This window comes from Hippoglossus stenolepis, chromosome 15 (assembly GCF_022539355.2).
Source record: "Hippoglossus stenolepis isolate QCI-W04-F060 chromosome 15, HSTE1.2, whole genome shotgun sequence".
Taxonomy (NCBI): Eukaryota; Metazoa; Chordata; class Actinopteri; order Pleuronectiformes; family Pleuronectidae; genus Hippoglossus; species Hippoglossus stenolepis.
This window is the reverse complement of record NC_061497.1, coordinates 12,099,543-12,119,126: the sequence shown is the minus strand read 5'-3', so window position 1 is coordinate 12,119,126 and position 19,584 is coordinate 12,099,543. Positions and strand designations below refer to the sequence as shown.

The 19,584-nt window shown below is 41.9% G+C and overlaps 1 protein-coding gene across 10 annotated transcripts in view; it reads right to left on the bottom strand.

The window, feature by feature from the left end:
* nrxn2a (neurexin 2a) overlaps positions 1–19,584 on the bottom strand; it is a 125,419-nt gene that overhangs the window by 58,900 nt on the left and 46,935 nt on the right. For 7 of the 10 annotated variants that reach the window (XM_035179274.2, XM_035179281.2, XM_035179279.2 and 4 more), the window contains 9 exons: positions 16,897–17,326; positions 15,829–16,212; positions 14,741–14,944; positions 11,210–11,236; positions 6,329–6,448; positions 5,861–6,242; positions 4,441–4,631; positions 3,343–3,516; positions 2,606–2,725 (listed from right to left, as the gene is read on the bottom strand). In XM_035179274.2, the coding sequence (XP_035035165.1) occupies positions 2,606–2,725; positions 3,343–3,516; positions 4,441–4,631; positions 5,861–6,242; positions 6,329–6,448; positions 11,210–11,236; positions 14,741–14,944; positions 15,829–16,212; positions 16,897–17,326 (2,032 nt within the window). The remainder of the gene's footprint in view (positions 1–2,605; positions 2,726–3,342; positions 3,517–4,440; positions 4,632–5,860; positions 6,243–6,328; positions 6,449–11,209; positions 11,237–14,740; positions 14,945–15,828; positions 16,213–16,896; positions 17,327–19,584) is intronic. The other 3 variants (XM_035179276.2, XM_035179280.2, XM_035179285.2) reach the window with 1 other exon arrangement.

The window sequence follows — 19,584 nt, the reverse complement described above, 5'->3', positions numbered from 1 at the left end:
TGGAACCCGAGCCATTCTCAAAGGGATCGGACACTTTTACACTACATGTGTGCACCTCCTGTGGTTCTTAAAGCCCATTCTGATGTGACTAAAAATACAGATATAACACACGAATCCTGTCTGTGTTCAATGTTCTTTAAACAGCCTCTGTCTGTGACAACCAAGTTTTACTGTAAACGCGTTCATGTCAAAAACCCCTGTTAGAAATACTCTTGTAAAGGTTTAGCCTTAGGCGGCTGTTTGAAATTCTCACTGAGATGATGTGTGAAAGACTCCAGGATGGTTTTCAAGGGATGCTGGGAACTGATTTTAATGGCGGAGCCTTTGAATGCATGATTGAACAACTGCACACCAGCATCTCACCGGGAATCTTTATCAGGTTTAATAAGGATCAACATGCTCCTCGTCCCTCTCTTTTCTTTGTCAAACCGCGGCTGCCGACAACCGTTATCTGCCTGGAAATAGACATGAAGAGTTTAAAAAAAGCTGCACTGTCTACGACACTTAGTTATAAAAAGTGTAGAAAGTCAATTTTAAGAGATACCGAAGTGAGGAGGAAAATCAATACACAGAAGTCCTGCGGTCATCAGACAACACAGAGCATTTTTTTACTGAAACAGAATGTATTAATAACTATGTTAGGCCGTGGTTGACTTCTTGTTCATGCAGACAGCAAAAATCAGCTCGAGCAGCGTACTGCGGTATATGTTTTATCTGGGTCTTTGGACAGTGCAGTGCAGAGGATGAACTATTGAACTGCAGGTTAGATCGATAGCAGTGAGCTGATTTGGCCGTGTGAGTTTATGACGCTAGAAGGAAGACGGAGGAGGAGAGTAGCTTCTTGATTTCAGACTAAAGCACAGAACTTGTCTAATCTTACTTACAAACCAAGTAAGAAACAAGAAATCACCAAATTTCACACAATCATATATGTTGTTTTTTTTCCAAAAAGATGGTGAAAACGGTGAAAAAGGCCTCATCTCATGATCTTCCTCGATCATCACCAAACCACATGTGGAAATCTGTCCAGTAGTTTTTGTGCAACGTTGCTTAAAAACCAACCAACCAACAAATGGACAGGGGTGAAGGTTATAATTAGACCACTACTTAAAACTGTCCAGCAAAAATAATGACACTGATCAGTGATGAAAATGTCTTTACTGTGCAGGAATTACAAGATGTTTCCTTCCGGGGAACGCAACTTTCTGGCAGTTATCCGCAAATTATCCTCAAATAACCCCCCTGCAGAGTTTACACAGTGTAATGTCCTTTCCCCTCTAAAAACACTACTGCGAAAGCAGCACATTTCAATAATGATTACCACAAAGGCACAATTGTTGCAGTTATTCTAAATGACTCTGCAGCAAATGAAGCTTAACTCGCCATGACCACTGGACCAATGAGCTTAATGTTAATCTCTTGCTATTATAAGTATGAAAAGCTTCTGGTAAAAGTCAGGCTCCATTATGCTGGACATAGAGGACACTTTATAGTGGAAGAAAGCAGAGCAATCAGATTTGAGATTTCCTTTTTGAAATGTGGTGATGTGTATGTGTCACGGGGCAATTGGTGTGAAAGTATCCACTCAGTTCCTCGAGCTAGAAAGACAGTACATCACCCTGTGGTCTAATGCATGAGGTGAACAGTTTATGTCAGTGTGTGTGTGTGTGTGTGTGTGTGTGTGTGTGTGTGTGTGTGTGTGTGTGTGTGTGTGTGTGTGTGTGTGTAAGGCCAAGACATTCCCACACACTCTCCTTTTGAGTAGAAGATTATTTTAAGAAAAAACTATAATAAACAAAGTTATAGTGTCACTTAAAACTTACAAGTTATTATTATTGGAGTAAAAAACAATCAAATACAACAAAAGAGTGGTCAGTCATCGATGTTGATGTAATTATTATGATACAATAGTATTATACCAAATAGGAGTGTTTGTAGAGTTTTTAAATGCTTTACCGAATAACTACAAATCACTTGGTATCACTGTTGATTGATTTCCAAAGCATTTTGTGAGTCTCCTGCTTGATTTGATTGTTTTTGTTTCTTTTGCATTTTATTATAAAAATGCAAGTGTCCTGCTGTCTGAGTTACGTGAGTTTTGTTTTTGTGAGAGCAGATTAATCTTGAAGGTTGCTTAACTGCAATCAGTCACATCAGTGTCCCCAACCTGGTGTTTGGGACGTGCCCAGAGGGTCCTGAATAAAATCTGAAGGGCCACATATGTTACAGGAGTAATGAAGAAAAAAGAAACGCAGCAGTCAGTTCTGCAAAATTATCCTTTTGCTTGTGAGACACTACATATGGTCAGTTCTTCATAACAGTAATAATCAAAGACGTACTCTTGCCATAATTAAAGATTTCCTATGCAAAAACTTTGGAAACCAAAGTTGGAGAAACTAAAAAAGTTTTATGTAACCTAGATATTAATCTCTCAATACTACAGTCTTAATAATTAGTATTTTACAGATATATTCAACTGTCGACCACTTACTTAATAGTGCGATCTGATCATTATCGTCGCTTCCATTGTGTTGACAAGTTTCCTATTAAAGAGTAAAGCATCCCCACATTTCCGACCGCTCAGATGTAATAAAGCTGCACTTACGGTCACTGCAGAACGGCCCCCCGTAGGTGGTCATGGTGCAGTCGCAGGAGAAGCCCTCCCACAGCTGCAGACACACTCCCTGGTGGTGGCAGGAGTCCTCTGTGCAGGTGGTGCTGGGACCTGCAGAGTGTGGGCAGCAGAATTAACATGCGACATCTACTGGGTAGTAAAACACAGTAGATCAGGAGGTAAAGACATTGGGAACACTCTACTCGTGGTGGAGAGCCTGAAAGCACCATCGGGCCACAGTTATTTTCTACTTATCAAATGTCCTCACTGATACTGGTATAAAATTGACTTTGCTCATTCCTATTACAATGTAGAAGAAGCCTGTTAATTTTGGAGACCCCGCGAGTCGGAACTTTGGGTGCTCTTATGTAACTGTTTCTGTTTACTGTTGAATGAACGGCGACCCGCAGAGATTATTTGAGATTATTAGGATTTGGCAGAACTCTGTGCTACACTGTTCTGTTTTGTTGTTTGATTACGACTCAACAAAAGCAGCTGGATTTCTTGACTGCAGAGTGATGTTATTGCATGTAAGCCTGTATAATGAGAAAAAATAAACCACAAAATGTGTTTACTGGCCAATCATGGTGGAGTATTCAGCAAAGTAGTTTCATTTCATGTGATGTTATTAGTTTTCAGTGAATCTGGTTCCATCTCTGCCCTGGATACTGGATATATTACGAAATCAGATTAGTGGAATGATAAACGGGTGTTTCACACTTCCTCACCTCCGCAGCCACGCTCCACCTCCCCCACCTTGTAGAGGGCGTCTGCCAGCAGGTCAGGGAGTCTTCCGTTCAAGTCCACAGATGCCAGGCAGCCCTTGTATCCTTCCCGTGATGCTATCAACCTGGGCAGGCTGCTGTACATGCTCTTCCCAAGACCACCAACATACAGCTCCCCTGTGAGACACAGGAAAAATCCCATGTTGGTGAATGTTCTAAAACACAGGCCGGGTTCACAGACGATGCACATAGTGAAGGGATAAAATAACCAGTAAATGACTAAACTAAGGAGGATGCTTATACTCATATTAGGTAGTCAAGAATTTCCATTATATCTACAATACATATATACATACATTTTTTGGCAATGATTCCTAAGATGTCCTAATCAAACCCTCAAGACAAGGAAATGTAATTGAGACTTGATATTTTACAATTTAACCATACATTTTATTATAAATAAAAAGAAAACACAAATATAAAACCAAATACTTAAAACTTAAAATTAGGAAATAAAACAAAATGTCTTTACGTAATATGTAAACATAAATGCACAAGTTTTCTGCCTTTTTTATTCTGTAAAATAAAAGTTTTTATCTGCAAACGCTGATACAGATATGTCTGTTAAAGGCTCATATCAGCTGATCTTTTATCAGCCAACCGATAAATCAACTGCGCTCCAGAGTTGATTTAATGATACGGTTATAATATCAAGGTCATAGTTATAGTGATGGTGTTGTAATGGCCTGCATTACATTCAGAGGTGTTCCTAATATTCTGTCCTCCTCATGTATGTAAGGACAAATAATTTAGGAACACCCATTAATATAATATATGGTCCAGTGACCTCAATAATAAACAGTTAATTGAATTTATGCATTTCTGATAGAGTCAGCAAAACTGAACATTATAAACTCCAGAGCCCATATCCCACATCACACTTAATGTTGGTGCATACTAAATACCTTCACGGAGACTTGTGTGTGTATTCCTTTTAGCACGATATTAGAAAAATAATACAAAATCAAAACTCCACAACAAAGTCAATTAATCATTATATCCGCTAATGAATTTGTTTGTTCAGATGCTCAGATGAGTTACCTTTTAAATCCAGGTTGCGTGCTCCGTTGGTGTGTTGTGTGACAGTGCGGGCATCAATCTTCAGGATGTGCATATTGTTGTTGTCGCGGGAGATTACAACATTGTGCCACTGGTTGTCGTTGAGAGGCTTGTCAGAGTTTCCCTTCATTAGTGACGGCCCATTTCCCAAGTCAAAAACATAATGAATGTACCTGCAGGACAGGACAATGGAGATGTAAACATTCAGTATTTCTCACCTAGTGTCATTTCTCCATATTTAACATGACATTTACAACACGGCATTAAGGATGATTGATGATTATAATGTCATGATGATAGAAAAATAAAACTTCTGTCGTGATATGCATGATTATTACCTCCGACAAGGTGGCTACATTTTCACTGGCTCTGTTTGTTACATTGCTAACACATTACCCCAAAACTAACACATTAACACAAAACTTAGTGGAAGGATGCAATATGGGTCAGGGAAGAGCCCATTAAATTAGGTCAGATCCCCAAAAAAATGTCACTTTCTTTAACATTATGAGAGACCGTTTTTCCACATTTTAGTTGATTTCTCAGAGATTAATTCATGGATCTTGATGAAAAGAAACAGGCATGTTTAGGGGACTGATATTTAAGAGTGTGTGTAATTTGGTGCAAATCCACATGAAAAACAGGATGTAGTGAGAGACGTCAGACATTTCCAGGCACTTGAATCAATATCCCCCATTTAGACTAGATCCAGCTAAAGTCCTGTTGAGACCCCCTTTGCTTGTTCACTCTGAACCAGAGCTGGCATGTCTCCGCCCTGTGTGTACTTTACATAGCATGCTGTTGTTCTGGACTCAGAGGCAACGTCCGTGAAAAACCTTCTACACTTCACAGATTGAAGCATTGCGCAGCCTCAACACTGTGACACAAGCGTTTGAAGAAGCATCATTTTTAGTCTGTGCTGTGTGAGAGCTTCTCGTGAAGCAGAGCTCCCGAGCTGAATGAGGCCCGCCGCTAATTACTGAGAGGACAACGAGGCTGTGGGACGCTCGAATTTATTTGTGACTGCGTCAAGTTGCCAAATGTGCTCGAGTCGGTCTGAGTGTGAGAGCGACACTGGTTCAGTTGTAACAGCGTCTACTGTGCACTCATGCTTCCACTCTGTGCTTCTCTCCCTTTAACAAATTAATTCACGATGAACAAATGTTTTTTCGTGTTTCTCTTCAGTGCTGCGGGCTGACGAATTCAAGATATGAATCATGATTATGTAATTTTAAGCCCAAGAAAGAGGATAAGCTCATATTCAAGTGGCTCGAGTTTTGCACTGAAATAAGATTATACAAGTACAAAACGAGGTATAATTGTTTTTGCAGCAAAAAAGTCCCTTGAATCTTTCCTCAGCCCCGGCCTGGTTGCACTATATGCACATATAACCAGCCCTTACCCTTTGACCATCTCCACCATGATGAAGTCACTGCCATCTCCAGTGTTGTAGAGGATGAGGCCGTCAGGGCTGGTGGTCTTGAACTGGAAGAAAAGATGCATGGAAGCGTAGGCCTGCAACGTAGAGAAGGCCAGGTAGCTGGCTTGGGTTACAAACGTTACAGGATTGGCCACAATGTGCCTCATGCCGAATCGAGCATTCAGCTCGCAGAAGGAGATGTCTCCGTTCTTGCACTGGTCCAGGTACAGCATCCCGTTGAAGGAGAGGGCCTGCAGATGGCCGATGAAGTTGGAGGGCACCACCGAGATGAAACGCCGCTCTGACATGATCCCCGTCTCGATGTTGTTGAACTCCAGGCGAGTGTGGGCGCCGGTCATGTGGCCTGCGGAGCAAAACATGAAGGTTAAATTACAAATACCTTTCAACATCTTAACTCCTGCTACTACAGCCCCTTCATTCCCAAAGTACCTTCCACGGTCACATTGTCCACAGAGAGCTGCAAATTCTTCCCACGCCGCGCCACCTTGACTGCGTGCCACTCGTTGTCGTTCAGCTTGTCGCCAACCAGGAGCACCTCCGGTCCCTTGCCTGAGACGTAAACAGCATCAAGTGAGAATCACAGCTAAATCAGCTCAGTGCACTTTTCCCACACGAAGCTCTCAACATGAGCCGCACTCTCTCCCCAGGGTGCACAGCCTACATTCACTTGCTTTCAGAATCACACACACACACACACACACACACACACACACACACACACACACACACACACAGCCATCAGGATTGGTATGCAGCTAATAATTTGCATTCGTTCAATACACACTTAAAGGAGAAACGAGACAAATAAATTAGACGAGTAGCTCCTATTTCCAAAAAGATTTTTGTTGTAAAATCGTATGATGCATGCCTCTCTTTGCAGTGGCATTTTATTGATGTCTGCTGGTGGGATTATATTAAGTCTTATCTTGAGGCTTGGCCCAAACATACAGCTTTAGGTTTCAGCGTTTCTGCACTATCCTCTGCATTTTTCTGCCGGTTTCAAAATAGGTCACAGTGCAGAGGCTTGCCACTGCTGCACCGTCATCCCGAATCAGTGCCTATGCAACAGGCCGACACGGCAGTTCAAAGGAGTTCTGACATCGCTTGGGAAACTAATTGGCCATGCCTAAGCTGACTGCGCCTTTAGGGGTTTGTCTGTCTAATTGAGCTCGGGGTGCAGGAGAATTACAGGGGACGTACAGAGGGCAATAAATGGAAAACATCAACGGGTTTCCGAACACTTCACTGTTTCTTCCTCGGGGAAATAAAGCGGCGACTGGGGAGGGGGGGGAGGCTTTGTACTGGGCTGCATATCAAGCGTCTTTACAGAGCACCGCATGATACCACCATCCACCTGCTGAATATCGACTACGCACACCAGACAGATCAATGACAGCCAATCCCCTCTACATTTGATGGGTTTTACTTGGATAATGAAAAACGAAGCAGTCGCTGGAATCATGTCCGACAGTAAGACAGAAATGTTTAGCTTGTAAACCATCACGAGAACACAGGTACGGACAAGATTTACTCTAATGAAAGAGGAGAATGTGGGATCACTGCGTGTTATCTGTGTTTCCGGGGGGACCTACTTAATGTCAGCTTCTAAACCCAAACACCTTGATGTTGAGGCGACCAACACAGAAAACAGAGTGAGGATTCCCCTAAGGAAAGTGAGGGATTCTTTGTGTGTGGTATATATATATATACACCACATTCCTCACATGAAAATCTGTTAACAAATCTCATGGAGAACTAAAGCCCATGTGAAAAACAGCCTTTTGTGGCTCCTGAGGGGGCTGGGCAAAGTCTGAAAAAACAGGGGCAGATCCAGGGGTGGGGTAAGGGGGGCACTGGCCCCAGCTGAATTCAGAATCCCCTGAAGTGCCCCTGTTCTGTCAGTTCCCTTTTTTATAAACAGAAACTAGTCACTTACTAACAATACATTTATGCAGTAAATCCAATCAGTATCATTCAGTTTCATCTGCATTTTATATCCGATCTGGTCTCGGGTGCCTTATTTGCAGGGGTGGAAATCTGAATAGCCCCTGAAATGCCCCTGTACTGAGGGCAAATAATTTCATCGGGGTTCAGGACTAATCCTTTAATTAAAAGAAAACATTCATAATTATTTGATTATGATGTGTATTTCATATTTATACATATTAGTTTTTCTTTTTCTTTCTCAGTTCTTTTTTTAAAGTTTTTGTAAAGTGTCTTTGTGCAATGTTATAGTTTGGCCTCTTAAGCGTAGATATAGAAATACACATAGTAAAACTGACTGTGTGCTGTGTTCACATTGGCGTGTTCAGTGTAGAGGGCAGTAAAATGGTGGAATATAATATGTATTCACACAGACACCTGACTGTAAACCTTTTGAAATGTGGGCTCCATTCAAAGTATGTGCACTTTTCAAGTTCGCCGGAGAGCGAGCTTTGCCTTTAAAGGATTTATTTTGTCCAGTTTGATCTCACATTATTATTGAAACAAATTAATTTCTTCTCACAAGGATAACTTCAAGGGGCCGTGTGCTCAAACAGGTCAGCAGTATGGGTGAGCCGAGACTTTGAATGCAGAATGTGCGTGGCAATCTAAGCATGTTATGGTAATTGGGGTAATTTTGCACAGCGAACGCCTCATTTTCAGAAAGTGTGCCGTGTACCATTATTCCCCAGATTCCAGAGAATTACTCATCAGCACTGCAGCAACATTTGTTCTTGCAGCTATTACCCTCCCACGGCGGATCCAGTAGTGGACGGCTTCCAAGCAGCTGCTGCAGACGGACTACTTCTTACCTTCATGAAAACTGCTACTGTACAGGAAACCTCCTCGGTGAAACCTGAAGACTTGATCCTACATTCAAGTTGTAAACTAATCTTGATACTCATAATGAGTCTATGGTGCAAAGTGTAAGTCTCCCCAATGACAGCGCTCACTAAATAGTGACTGTCGGAATCGTTTAGGCAGATAATCCTGCAATTTTAAATTTGGCTCCATTTGCTGTTAACAGTTATAAAATCCATTAACAAGCCATCCATCATCACATCTGCAGTATTAAGCTCTTCAGAGGCCACTGACGCACCACGTATAGTGTAATTGATCAGGAAGGTGATTAATTTTGACACAGGAAAGTGGAGATACAGTTTGCATTTTCTGCAGACAGTGCATGATGGTACAATGCCATCTGGTGGTAGAGAAGGCAATGAGTTGTAAGATATCTGAGGAGATAAAGGACATGAAGCCTTTCTTCCAATATATTTTTTATCTTTGCTATTAATTCACTCATTTATCTGTATATTTTATTTTCTAATTAATAAAACAATGCTATAAACTGCAGGTTGGACATTGAATTTACGGAGACAACACTCTTCTTTCAAACCATCCATACACACACATGAACCCACATACACTACTCACCTTGATCAGAGAAAAACAGTGTCATCCATTCAATTTAATGGATGCTTGCTTGGGCTCATACATGTGTCGTAAATCTCTAGTAACAGCTAGTGTCCCTTTTTGCTTTGCAGCCTCTAAACCTTCGGATCAATAGATTGAGATGAGACAAATTTACAGTGTAGACTGTTGGTTATAGATTTTTCCACACGTGTAAAGTCAAAATATGTGTGAGAGAAAGAGTCGCTGCAGCGATCATAAATACGATCTAATGGCTCCAATATTCAAGCGGCTGGAAAAATGAGCAGTTAAATGTTTTATTTTAGAGAAGCCAGGAAATATTATTCATTCATGAGGAGTGGAAACAAGCTTTCAGCCAGCACTCGATTATAGCGATAACTTTTCACAAGCCTCCTCTGTATTGGATGATCTGTATCAGAGAGCCGCTCACCTCTCCACTGGCAGCAGCTTTTTATCTGTTTCTCACACCAAACCTAAACTCAAATTGCCTGTCGCTCGCTATCAGGTGAGAGCAACAATCTGCATCATAAATTCCAACATCATCACGCCGCGACCCCAAAGTACCTCTCCATTTCACCAGAGCGTAGGATTCCAGTAAAAATCCATCCTGCTAATACAGAGGAAGATCTGCCGCTGGCGTTCATCTGCCTTTTAATCAATCGAATTATGTTCGCTCATTTAAATTCATGAAAATGTATTTGATGGATGCTTTTCACTTTATGGCCAGGTTTCCCGGACTGTTCTTGAACTAAGCCATTTTTCACGTTGAAGGCTTTTATACATTTATACAGTTTAGTCGATCTGCGTTTCCTCTGCATTTTATATCTGATCTGGTATAGGGGGCTTTTTACACAGGGGCGGATGCAGAGGTGGAGCAAGGGGTCTGCTAGGCCCCTGCCCTGTCTTTCTTTTTGTTAATACAAAAGAGCAGTTACAATGCTAACAATAAATATATGAATTTGTTCAGAATTCTTATTTTCTAGTACAAATTGTGCATGACAGGGAATGATTCACAGTAAATGTGCATCTCATAACAGGAGTTGTGTATGGTTGTTAGAAATATAATTGTCTCCTCTTTGTAAATTGTGGGCCCTTTATGGCCCCCGATTTAGAAAACTCATAGCTCCACCACTGCTTCTTCAATTAAAACCTTTAGTGCATAAGAAGGAAGGATAACAGTGACTGACTTCAAAGATTCCTCATTTAAAACATCTGATGTTTTACTCTTCTTTAAGAGAACAAACCCTAACATAGTCGCTCTCCTAATATAGAAAGAATCGTCTGCAACAAACCATTTGCTCTCACACTTTTCAACATTCAAGCAAAACCAGGTTTTCTGATCCCCTTGTCTCGTACTTACCTATTGATCAGATATCAGGCTCACCTTTAAATTAATCTCAGCTCTGCCACCGCAGTGTGATTAACCACTAATGAAATCCATTTTTTTCCCTCCAAACTGAGACCAGGCGCTGCTTCTCTGCCTACAAATTATTGTTGATTGCACTTGAACTGGATTGAACCCAATTATCAGATGTTCGTCAAAGGCAAATGAATGATAGTGTTATTTGCAGCACTACAGCATGTCAGATTTGATTACCACATTATTACATTGCAATTATGAGACAATGTGGAATTTAGATTGTTGCTAAAATGTGCATTCGATGAGCGCAGTGCGGAAGTATGCAATTATATTGCAGCGTACAACAGTAAAGGCTTATTCTCGTTCTTATCTTTGAGATGAGCAGCAGAGCAGCAACAGTAAACAAGGAGAATTGTGGGGCAGAGTAAATGAATTATGTTCTGTTTCATAAGGGAATAGAGCAAGAGGTACATGGTTACACCACAGAGCATGTTCTCGAAATCATGTTAGAGTAAATAATCATAGGAGACACTTACTGAGATTACAGTCTATCCTGATACAATCTGGTGAGAGAGAGAGTGAGATGGTGAGATTAAAGGAAAAAAGAAAGAAACAGCACAAAAAGAGGAGAATATTTCACATCCTTCAAGGTACATTCTGCAGACACTTCAGTGCTTTTTAGAGCCCACCATCCGGGGACAGCCTCGAGAGTCTAAACCGCCACTTTCCTCCCCGCAGCGTACATAACATTAGAGAAACCGGGGAACGTTGAGTGAAAGAAAAAAACTCAGCATGTGGTACTGCTGGCACTGCTGGAAGGACAATAGAGCCGATCAAAGTTTGGATCAATAAGAGTTTTGTCGGCCATAAAAGTAGAGGTGCACCAGTAAATGTATTTTAGAGTCGGCATCGACTCTTGACACGGCTGCATACGTTTCAACAGGGGAGCAAATGGATTTGACTGTTTCTGATAGTTTTTCTGATATGTGCTTTGGAGTAATTCGGCAAAGCGTGCACTGCCGTGAGGAAAATTGTCTGACACAGATAACGGGAACGAAAAAGGAAACCTCTGCTGGCTCTGAGCGAGGTAATGATGAAAATTTTAACATCTGAAATAGAATAAAAAGCAGCACATTGATGTTACTGCAAAGAGCAGGTCTGAGTGGCGACTGAACAACACGGCAATTACTGGAATTATGCACAATCTGCAATAAACGGTTTCTCAACAGAAATAATCACCTCAGCTTCGAGACAGATCATTTTCTGAGAGTGTTTTCTTTCAATATTGTGTTGACGTCTTGTTGACTCAAATATGAGAATGCCCAAAATGAAGAGTGCATCTCTCATAAATGAAAGATTTTATTTCTGCAGAATTTACAATTTATGAGTGAACATCCTCTATGATATCACACAGTTGTACTAAAGTGAAGCAGAGCAAAGTTACAGAGGTTTAAGTTGAGATATGTTTAGGCGTCATCTCCAAATGGCTGATATTTGAGATTTCTCAATATAAAACTCATTTATTTCACTATATGTATGAACTTGATCTAAATACAACTGTGTATCAATGAAACTGATGTAAAATCTCTCTGAATAGCAGCGTATTCACAGCATCGTAGTGGCAGCTGAGCTCTCACTCACACAACATGTCGGATTGCCTCCATAACATCATTAGAGATGCACAGATTCATGTGGGTGATTAATTTCACTGAGATCTACTGAGAAAGTCACGAATGTGTGATTTAATACGTCTGATTGGTTTGGAAAATCTGATCTACTTTACTGGAGAACCTCTACTCAAATGGCCGAACCTTGTTATTCACTCTTAAACTCAAACCGCTGTTAAATGAAGTCTCCTTCTTGTTCTGCAGGCCTGATGTTAACACATTTCCCACGATAAATACAGAGGAAAGAGGCGATTTGCACAACCTGCAGCCACAATGAACCTTACACCATGAAACACATGACAACAGCACAAACGTGAACATCGCTAACATTTTCTCGTGTCTGCAACAGCTAATATTTTCCAAATCCATCTGCAGTATTTAATTATTATAGCCTTAAAATGGATTCCCCTACCCATCACTTCCATGTTTCTGAATAATGAAATCAATTTATTCAGCTGTACATGAATATATTGGTGTAAGTCGTGTGGCTGAGGAGTGCTCTCTAACTGTCAACCATCACAGAGCAGTGGATACAGACAGCCAGAGACCAGAGTGACTTTCTACTGCAGGTGTGTGTGTGTGTGCGTGCATGTGTGTGCGTGTGCGTGTGTATCCTCTGTTCAGGGAAGCAACTCTAAAGTGGACAGGGCCGTAAATGCGAGGGGAGGGAACTACAATGGCCACATCCACGGCACGAGCAGCCTAAGTGGTTATGTCTCAGCATAATGGCGGATCTGGTCCCTGACTGCCTTCTCCTTGAACTGCAGACAAGCCATTGAAGGGCTGAAAGAGCTGAGACGGTCAGATGGGACCTGACCAGTGGATGAACTGAGAGAGAGAGACGGAGAGAGAGAGAGACAGAGAGAAAAGGCAGAATATATATACACACCTACAGTTGCTTAAAAGGGGACTTGAGTTTTAATATACCTTCATATAAATTGTTTTTAAAGATTAATTTTTTCTTGATATGTTGAGTTTTGTATGGTACCTACGTGTTTCTTTTTTCATTAGAGAAAGCATGGACTGTAAATAAAGATGGACAACATGACTGGTCCCCAAAAGTGAAGCCAAAATGTCTTGATCGCCACCTGGTGGCTGGCTATAGTATAGGTCAAAAACCCTGCCTCCTCCATGTTAGTGGATGAAACGATTACCAACCTAAAAAGAGAAGAAATTCTGATCCACATTTTGGCACACCCCAGTAGATGAATGTTCAGAGTGCATGCCATATAACAACGGATGTCTTAATTTGTATTCTGGTTGTGGATCTTTTCTACATCTCATCCTCCTCCCTCTCAGTCCCTGTCAGTTCCTGTCTGTCTCTATACGGTCCGATTTCCAATAAAGACAAAACTGTCGAAGAAAAGATGTAGTGTTTCTTTACCTTTTTCCATTAATGTCCAACTGAAACATAATTCTGCTAAAACTTTATAATAATATCTATAAACTACCATAAATATAAAATATCAATATGATTATTTTGTAACTATTTTGCATATGCATGATGCACGTCAGACCTCAGTGTGTTGTGGTGATTAAAATAAGGAAATCCTTTATTGATCCCCGTGGGGGAAATGTGGGTATTAATTAACACTGCATATAAACATAACTTGTTTGATTACAAGGACAATCACACACTGTCCTTGAATTTGTCATTTAAGAGTTATATTTAGTTGAGGATTGAATCCAGAAGAAATCAGCTTTTTAAATTTTTTAATCAATCATTTTAATTGTTGATACTCTGCGAGCATCATGATAAAACCCAGTCAGCTGCCAGGGAAAATGTGCGTTTCCCAAAAGGACTAATTATATCTTTCAATCCCATCCATAAATGAACCACTTGTGAAATCCAAATATAAGTTGAAAAAAATATTAATTTAAATGTAAGTTAAAATTTTAATTGGTAAAATGTTCTACCGTTTGCTGTATTTAATGTTGTATGGAAATTATTAAATTAATTAATACAGAAGCTGTATTTACTTAAAAAAGGGCTGTTGGGAGCAGAATATGCTATCGAGGGAAATAGGATGATTAAGTATTTAAAATTGTGATTTTTTTTATTTCTTATAATTAAACTAAAGAGTAGCTGACAGATATAATATTGAAAATTAACAGTAAATCTTTGTTTTAAATTGACAATGTAACTCACTCATTTCCAGTTCTATAGATTTAAATGGGAGACATTTGACACAACCGCCTCAGGTCTTTTATTAAAGATATTTGCAAAAAGCTGCGACATGTGCTTATATTTTTTTAAGCAACTGTAGTTATTGTATATGTGTGTATGGGTATGAGAGAGCCTGAGTCAAAAACGAATAGAATGAGAACTCTTGCTGGGTCACACGTCCTGAAAGGTCAAGTAGAATTATCTGCTGGCCTGTGCAGCAGCAGCAGCATTACCCAGGTTCACAGTGAGTTTGACTCTGCCTCCGTCCAGCTCCAAACGCACGGTGTCCGCTGACTGCTGAGACGTGGTGGCCATCAGCAACCCATAGGCCCTCTGGGACATGAAGCGCAGGGACACGTCCTCGGCCTCCGTGTGCAGCGTCCTTGGCAGCACCACCTTCAGATACATGCTGCCGTCATAGCTCACCGTGGTGGCTTCTGCAGGTTTCAGAAAACACGAGGCATTAGCAGACAGTGAACACCAGAGGGAATCACAACAGCAAATGAAAACCACAAAGTGGCATTTATGGTGTGAAACCTAATTTCTCTTAGAGCTTATCTCAGGTACACCGTGATATAATTTCAGATTGCAGTTTTCATCAGTCGCACCAGATGGCAGAAACAGCCTGGAGCATGCAAAGACAGCGGCAAGATTGCAGCAGCAATCAAATTTCTGAAGGATTTATACCCATCATAGCGCAATACAAGAGGGATTTTCATATATCCCTCATGCTATTAGCTGCCAATAGATCTGCATAATTTGGCCTCTCTGTGAGAAAACCATCTGCATGGTAAATGCAGAGTGATTCAGGCCGAAATCACTCTGCCGGAGCGGCACAGCATTTCTGAAGAAACACACATCACACTCCTAACCTCATGATACTGACACTTCATTAATGAATCACTGCACTGTGGGAAAATACTGTAATTTATTTTTGAATGGCTCAAATGAAACACTGCTGAATTTTCTATTGTCTGTTTCATGTCTCCTCGACTGCTTAGCAGAGGAAAGAAAAGGTTATTTTGCCATGATATCATGGTTCTCATTTGAATCGATATGACATTATACAGCATGTGGATGATCATGCTGCAGTTGCAAATAAAATGATTATTGTTGGGAGGTTTTTAGCATTAAGGTTTGATAATGAAATGTCTTTGTATCCACATCTTTTCATCTGTGCAGGCACTTTAAAGCCACTATGCTGCTGGGTTGATAAATAAAATACTGGCCAAGGTGTGTTAAAAGGTTTGCAGCAGCAATTCACCATCACCCATCATCCCCCTCCACCACTACCACCACCATCCTTCTCATGAAATCTTACCCTTATCACAGCTCAGACCGAGGTACCCGGTGCCATTGCAGTCACAAATGTGGCGGTTCCAGCCTTCTCTGCAGTGACCGCCGTTGGCACACGTGTCTTTGGCACACCGCATGTGAGTCTCTCTAGTGCAGAAGCTGCTGACACCTGTGGCGCTCTGAACCTCCGCCAGCCTCCACAGGTTGCGGCTCTGTCCGTCAATGAAGAGGTCCCTGACGCAGCCAACGTAGCCGAGGCCGAGGGAGGCGGTCCACACCTCAGGGGGCAGCATGAGAGCTTGGCGGTCCTCAGGTAATCCTCCGAGATACATGTCCCCATCTAGGTCGAGGATCTCGCTGCCTTCATTAGTGGAGAAGGGGATGCTTTGGCTGTTCACGGAGATAAAGCCTGTAGGGCAGGCATTAGCAGTGAGTCAACCTGGACTGATACAATATTTTTGTAGCTGAAAATGAAGACAGGTGTGTGTGGGCTGTGCTAAGTGAAAAGTGAGAGCACACTGTGAGAATGAGGAAGTGGGCACCGGCCTCCGCTTCTTGAAAAAGATAAAGAAACTGCACTGCCAGTCTCTGGGAACTGACACTGAAACTAAAACTATCTCTGGAAAGTTGAAGAATTAAATGACAAATGTGCATTGTCATATCCGCCTGAGAAGGAGGGAAAAGTATTTATAGGATTGTGAAGGAAGCAGTCGAAGACACTGTGTGTAATTATTTTTTGCCTCCGACTAATAAGGCAGACATTTGGATTGCACTAATAAGGCAGACATTTCCTAAGTTGAGGTGTGTGACCGTATAATTGGCCACTTGTGAAATAGGTTAACACAGATTTCAAAATGTCATACATATATTATAGCAACTAAAATATTGTTCTAATTAAATCCTAATATGCATCCACATTTTGCCGCCGCCGTGAAGCACATGCGAGGATATGCTGATGTGACTGTATCCGTGTTAGCATATGGCGATTTCACAGATTGGAAGCTTTTCTGCACCACAGCTAAAACTGGAGACACGGTAACAGAAGCAGACAGAAGGCTCCTTCTGCTTCCACAAATAGGCTGAATTATCTCACCGTTGCGCCCTTTCCTGTGGAACTCCACATGGCTCCACTCGCCACCGCTGAGCCTCACGTTACTGGCTTTCATCTTGATGCTGCCAGAGCCCATATCCATGACCAGGTAGAGCAATCCATCCAGCAGCTCTATGGCGAAGAAGTCGGCCCTGGGCTTCTTGTCGGGCTGCGTTCCCTGCAGGCTGCCGTGACTGAACAGCAACAGGCCGCTGGGCTCTGTGGTGCGGAAGTCGAAAGATATGGCGCCCGTCTTCTTCGTGTTCCACCTGGGCAATGTCAAGTAGGCAGACGGCGTGTCGAAGGTGACCGGCTCCAGGGCCTCCACGTTCTCGCAGCTGAATATCAGGTCACCATGGATACTGATCCTGGAGTCTTGCTGTTCCGCCAGCCGTGACAGTTCCAGTCTAAACTCATTGTTCTTGTAGACCACCTAATAAATGAGAGAGATGTCACTGTGAGAAGACAGTTGGAAAGAGCAATAGATTCAGTGCAAAGGTTGAATATGGCTCATTAATGCAAACCAGGATCGATAGGACACAGTAACGTCCACGGGGACGTGCAGCTGCAAACACGTCGAATCATCTTCTCACGCAGAGCTGAGACAAAAATGTCCTGAGGCTTAAATTCTCAGAGTTGTGTTAAATAAACTGGCACCTTTAATTATAAAGAGGAAGCTTGTAAAACTGAACACATCGTATTTTACTGCTACTCAAAGTCCAGACATTCTTCTTCTCAGCCTCTGGGTTGTTTTTTTCTTCTGGATCTGGACATTTCTGCTTTATCTCACAATACTTCAAAACCGTCATGAGAAAAAAAAAGAGCTGCAAAGCTGATGAAATTCAGAAAATGCATTTAGATTAAGACGCAAACATTGCAGGCATTTAGCTGACTCACTTTTGTTCGAGTCATGTGGAAGGGAGAGATGTGGACTCGACAAGCGTCACACAATTATTTATGGTCTATATTTAAAGAGGTTAATGTAAGAGGGCACACGTTTTCACTCTCATGTGTTTTTTATTTTTGAGCTTGTGATGCAGAAGCAGCTAAACAGTGGTGGAAGAATCTGATTTAACTGCAGCGACTGAACAACAGACCTCCCACTGCCACAGTGTCTGTTGTGGCTATTGATTTGATATTTGAGATCAATCACAGGAAGCACAGAAAGCCCCCACCCCCATATAAATATACATACTTAAACCAAATACATGATATATAATACCCTGTTGATACTCAAAGCATACTTCAATACAACGCCCGCCCGGGCTCCTCGTCGTGTTATTTCCCATTTCCTATATTCTGGGCTCATCAATATGCACAGCAGGAGACAGCAATCCTTGTCTCATTTTCTATCAGTGGTAAGTCACCCCAAGCCCACTGTTATCTGCCACATCACTCTGCGACCAGCCACTGCCTGAGGTGACGCACCACACTGCACAGAGGACTAACAGCGGAGCCGAGAGGCAATTTGAGCCAATATCACACTTCACACTGGCTCAGTGTGACTAATTAAGCAGTGAAATCAGATGGTGAAACCGACCATCGAGAAAGGAGTGTAACATGCCATTTTCAAACGGGAAGACGGCCACTTAAAGTAGGAACAGTCATTGTTTACAACTACGGGAACATCACGTCTAACAAAAAATGCATCGATGGCTACAAAACTGCAAGCTGTGACCTCCACAAGCGTATTATATAATCCAAAAGGACAATACAGGAAGTGGAATCCTATTTCACCACTTCAGTTGGCTGTTTTATGTGACAAGGACCACAAGGATAAAACACGTCCAATGTCGACTGACAAAGTCCTAAAGTGTCGTGTATGCTCAAGAAGTGAAGGATAACAGCAGCCGGGGAATGGAGACCTTCTCTGCTGCTAACACATCCTTCTTAGCCAAATTGAGAACTATCTTTGAAGCATTAAAGCAGAGGGACCTAATGATGTTGTGTGTGGGATATCCTGTGGGCACACACACTGCAGACCAGGACGACTTCAGAGACCAATTCATCTCTCCCTGCTCGTATTCGTAGTCTTGACATTCGTCTGAAAGTGGCCATTATTTTTTATGTACCTGATGAACCTGATGGCCTCCACCCAGCAGCACTCACATCTATTATCATGTAACGTCTAAAGAGATTAGTCATGGCCCAAGCTCTCTGCGTTCAATAAGATACGACAGTTATCCCCCTAAATATATCCACTGCTTATACAATAAATATGTTAGGCGCTTCTCACTTCTCTATTTTAAATGAATATGTATGTCTTTAGAGTTTTGTTCCTCTGGTTAACCACCACACTCACGGATCGGGCTGGGACTGACCCGCCTTTGAACCTGGCTCCTGGATTTTTGCTGGCGGGCGGATCACATTTGAACATCTCTGCCCCTGCCACCGCTCACCCTCTGTGGCGGGACTCCTCCGGTTTGTCATCCCGTCATCGTGACTCGATATCCTGTCATACTCTGCATGCCCACAGCAAAATCTGTGTGACACAGTAGTAGTAAGTCTGAACACCACCACCAGCAACGCCGCCCACAGAGCGGAGGTTGCAGCGCGGAGACTAACAATAACCTGTCCGTAAATAACAACTCATTTTCATTTCAGTGTATTCACGCTGCAGAGTAATTATGCAGACTCTCCATGTAAGAATCACCGAGCAAATGCTTGAGTGCTTTCATATGTTAATGTGCT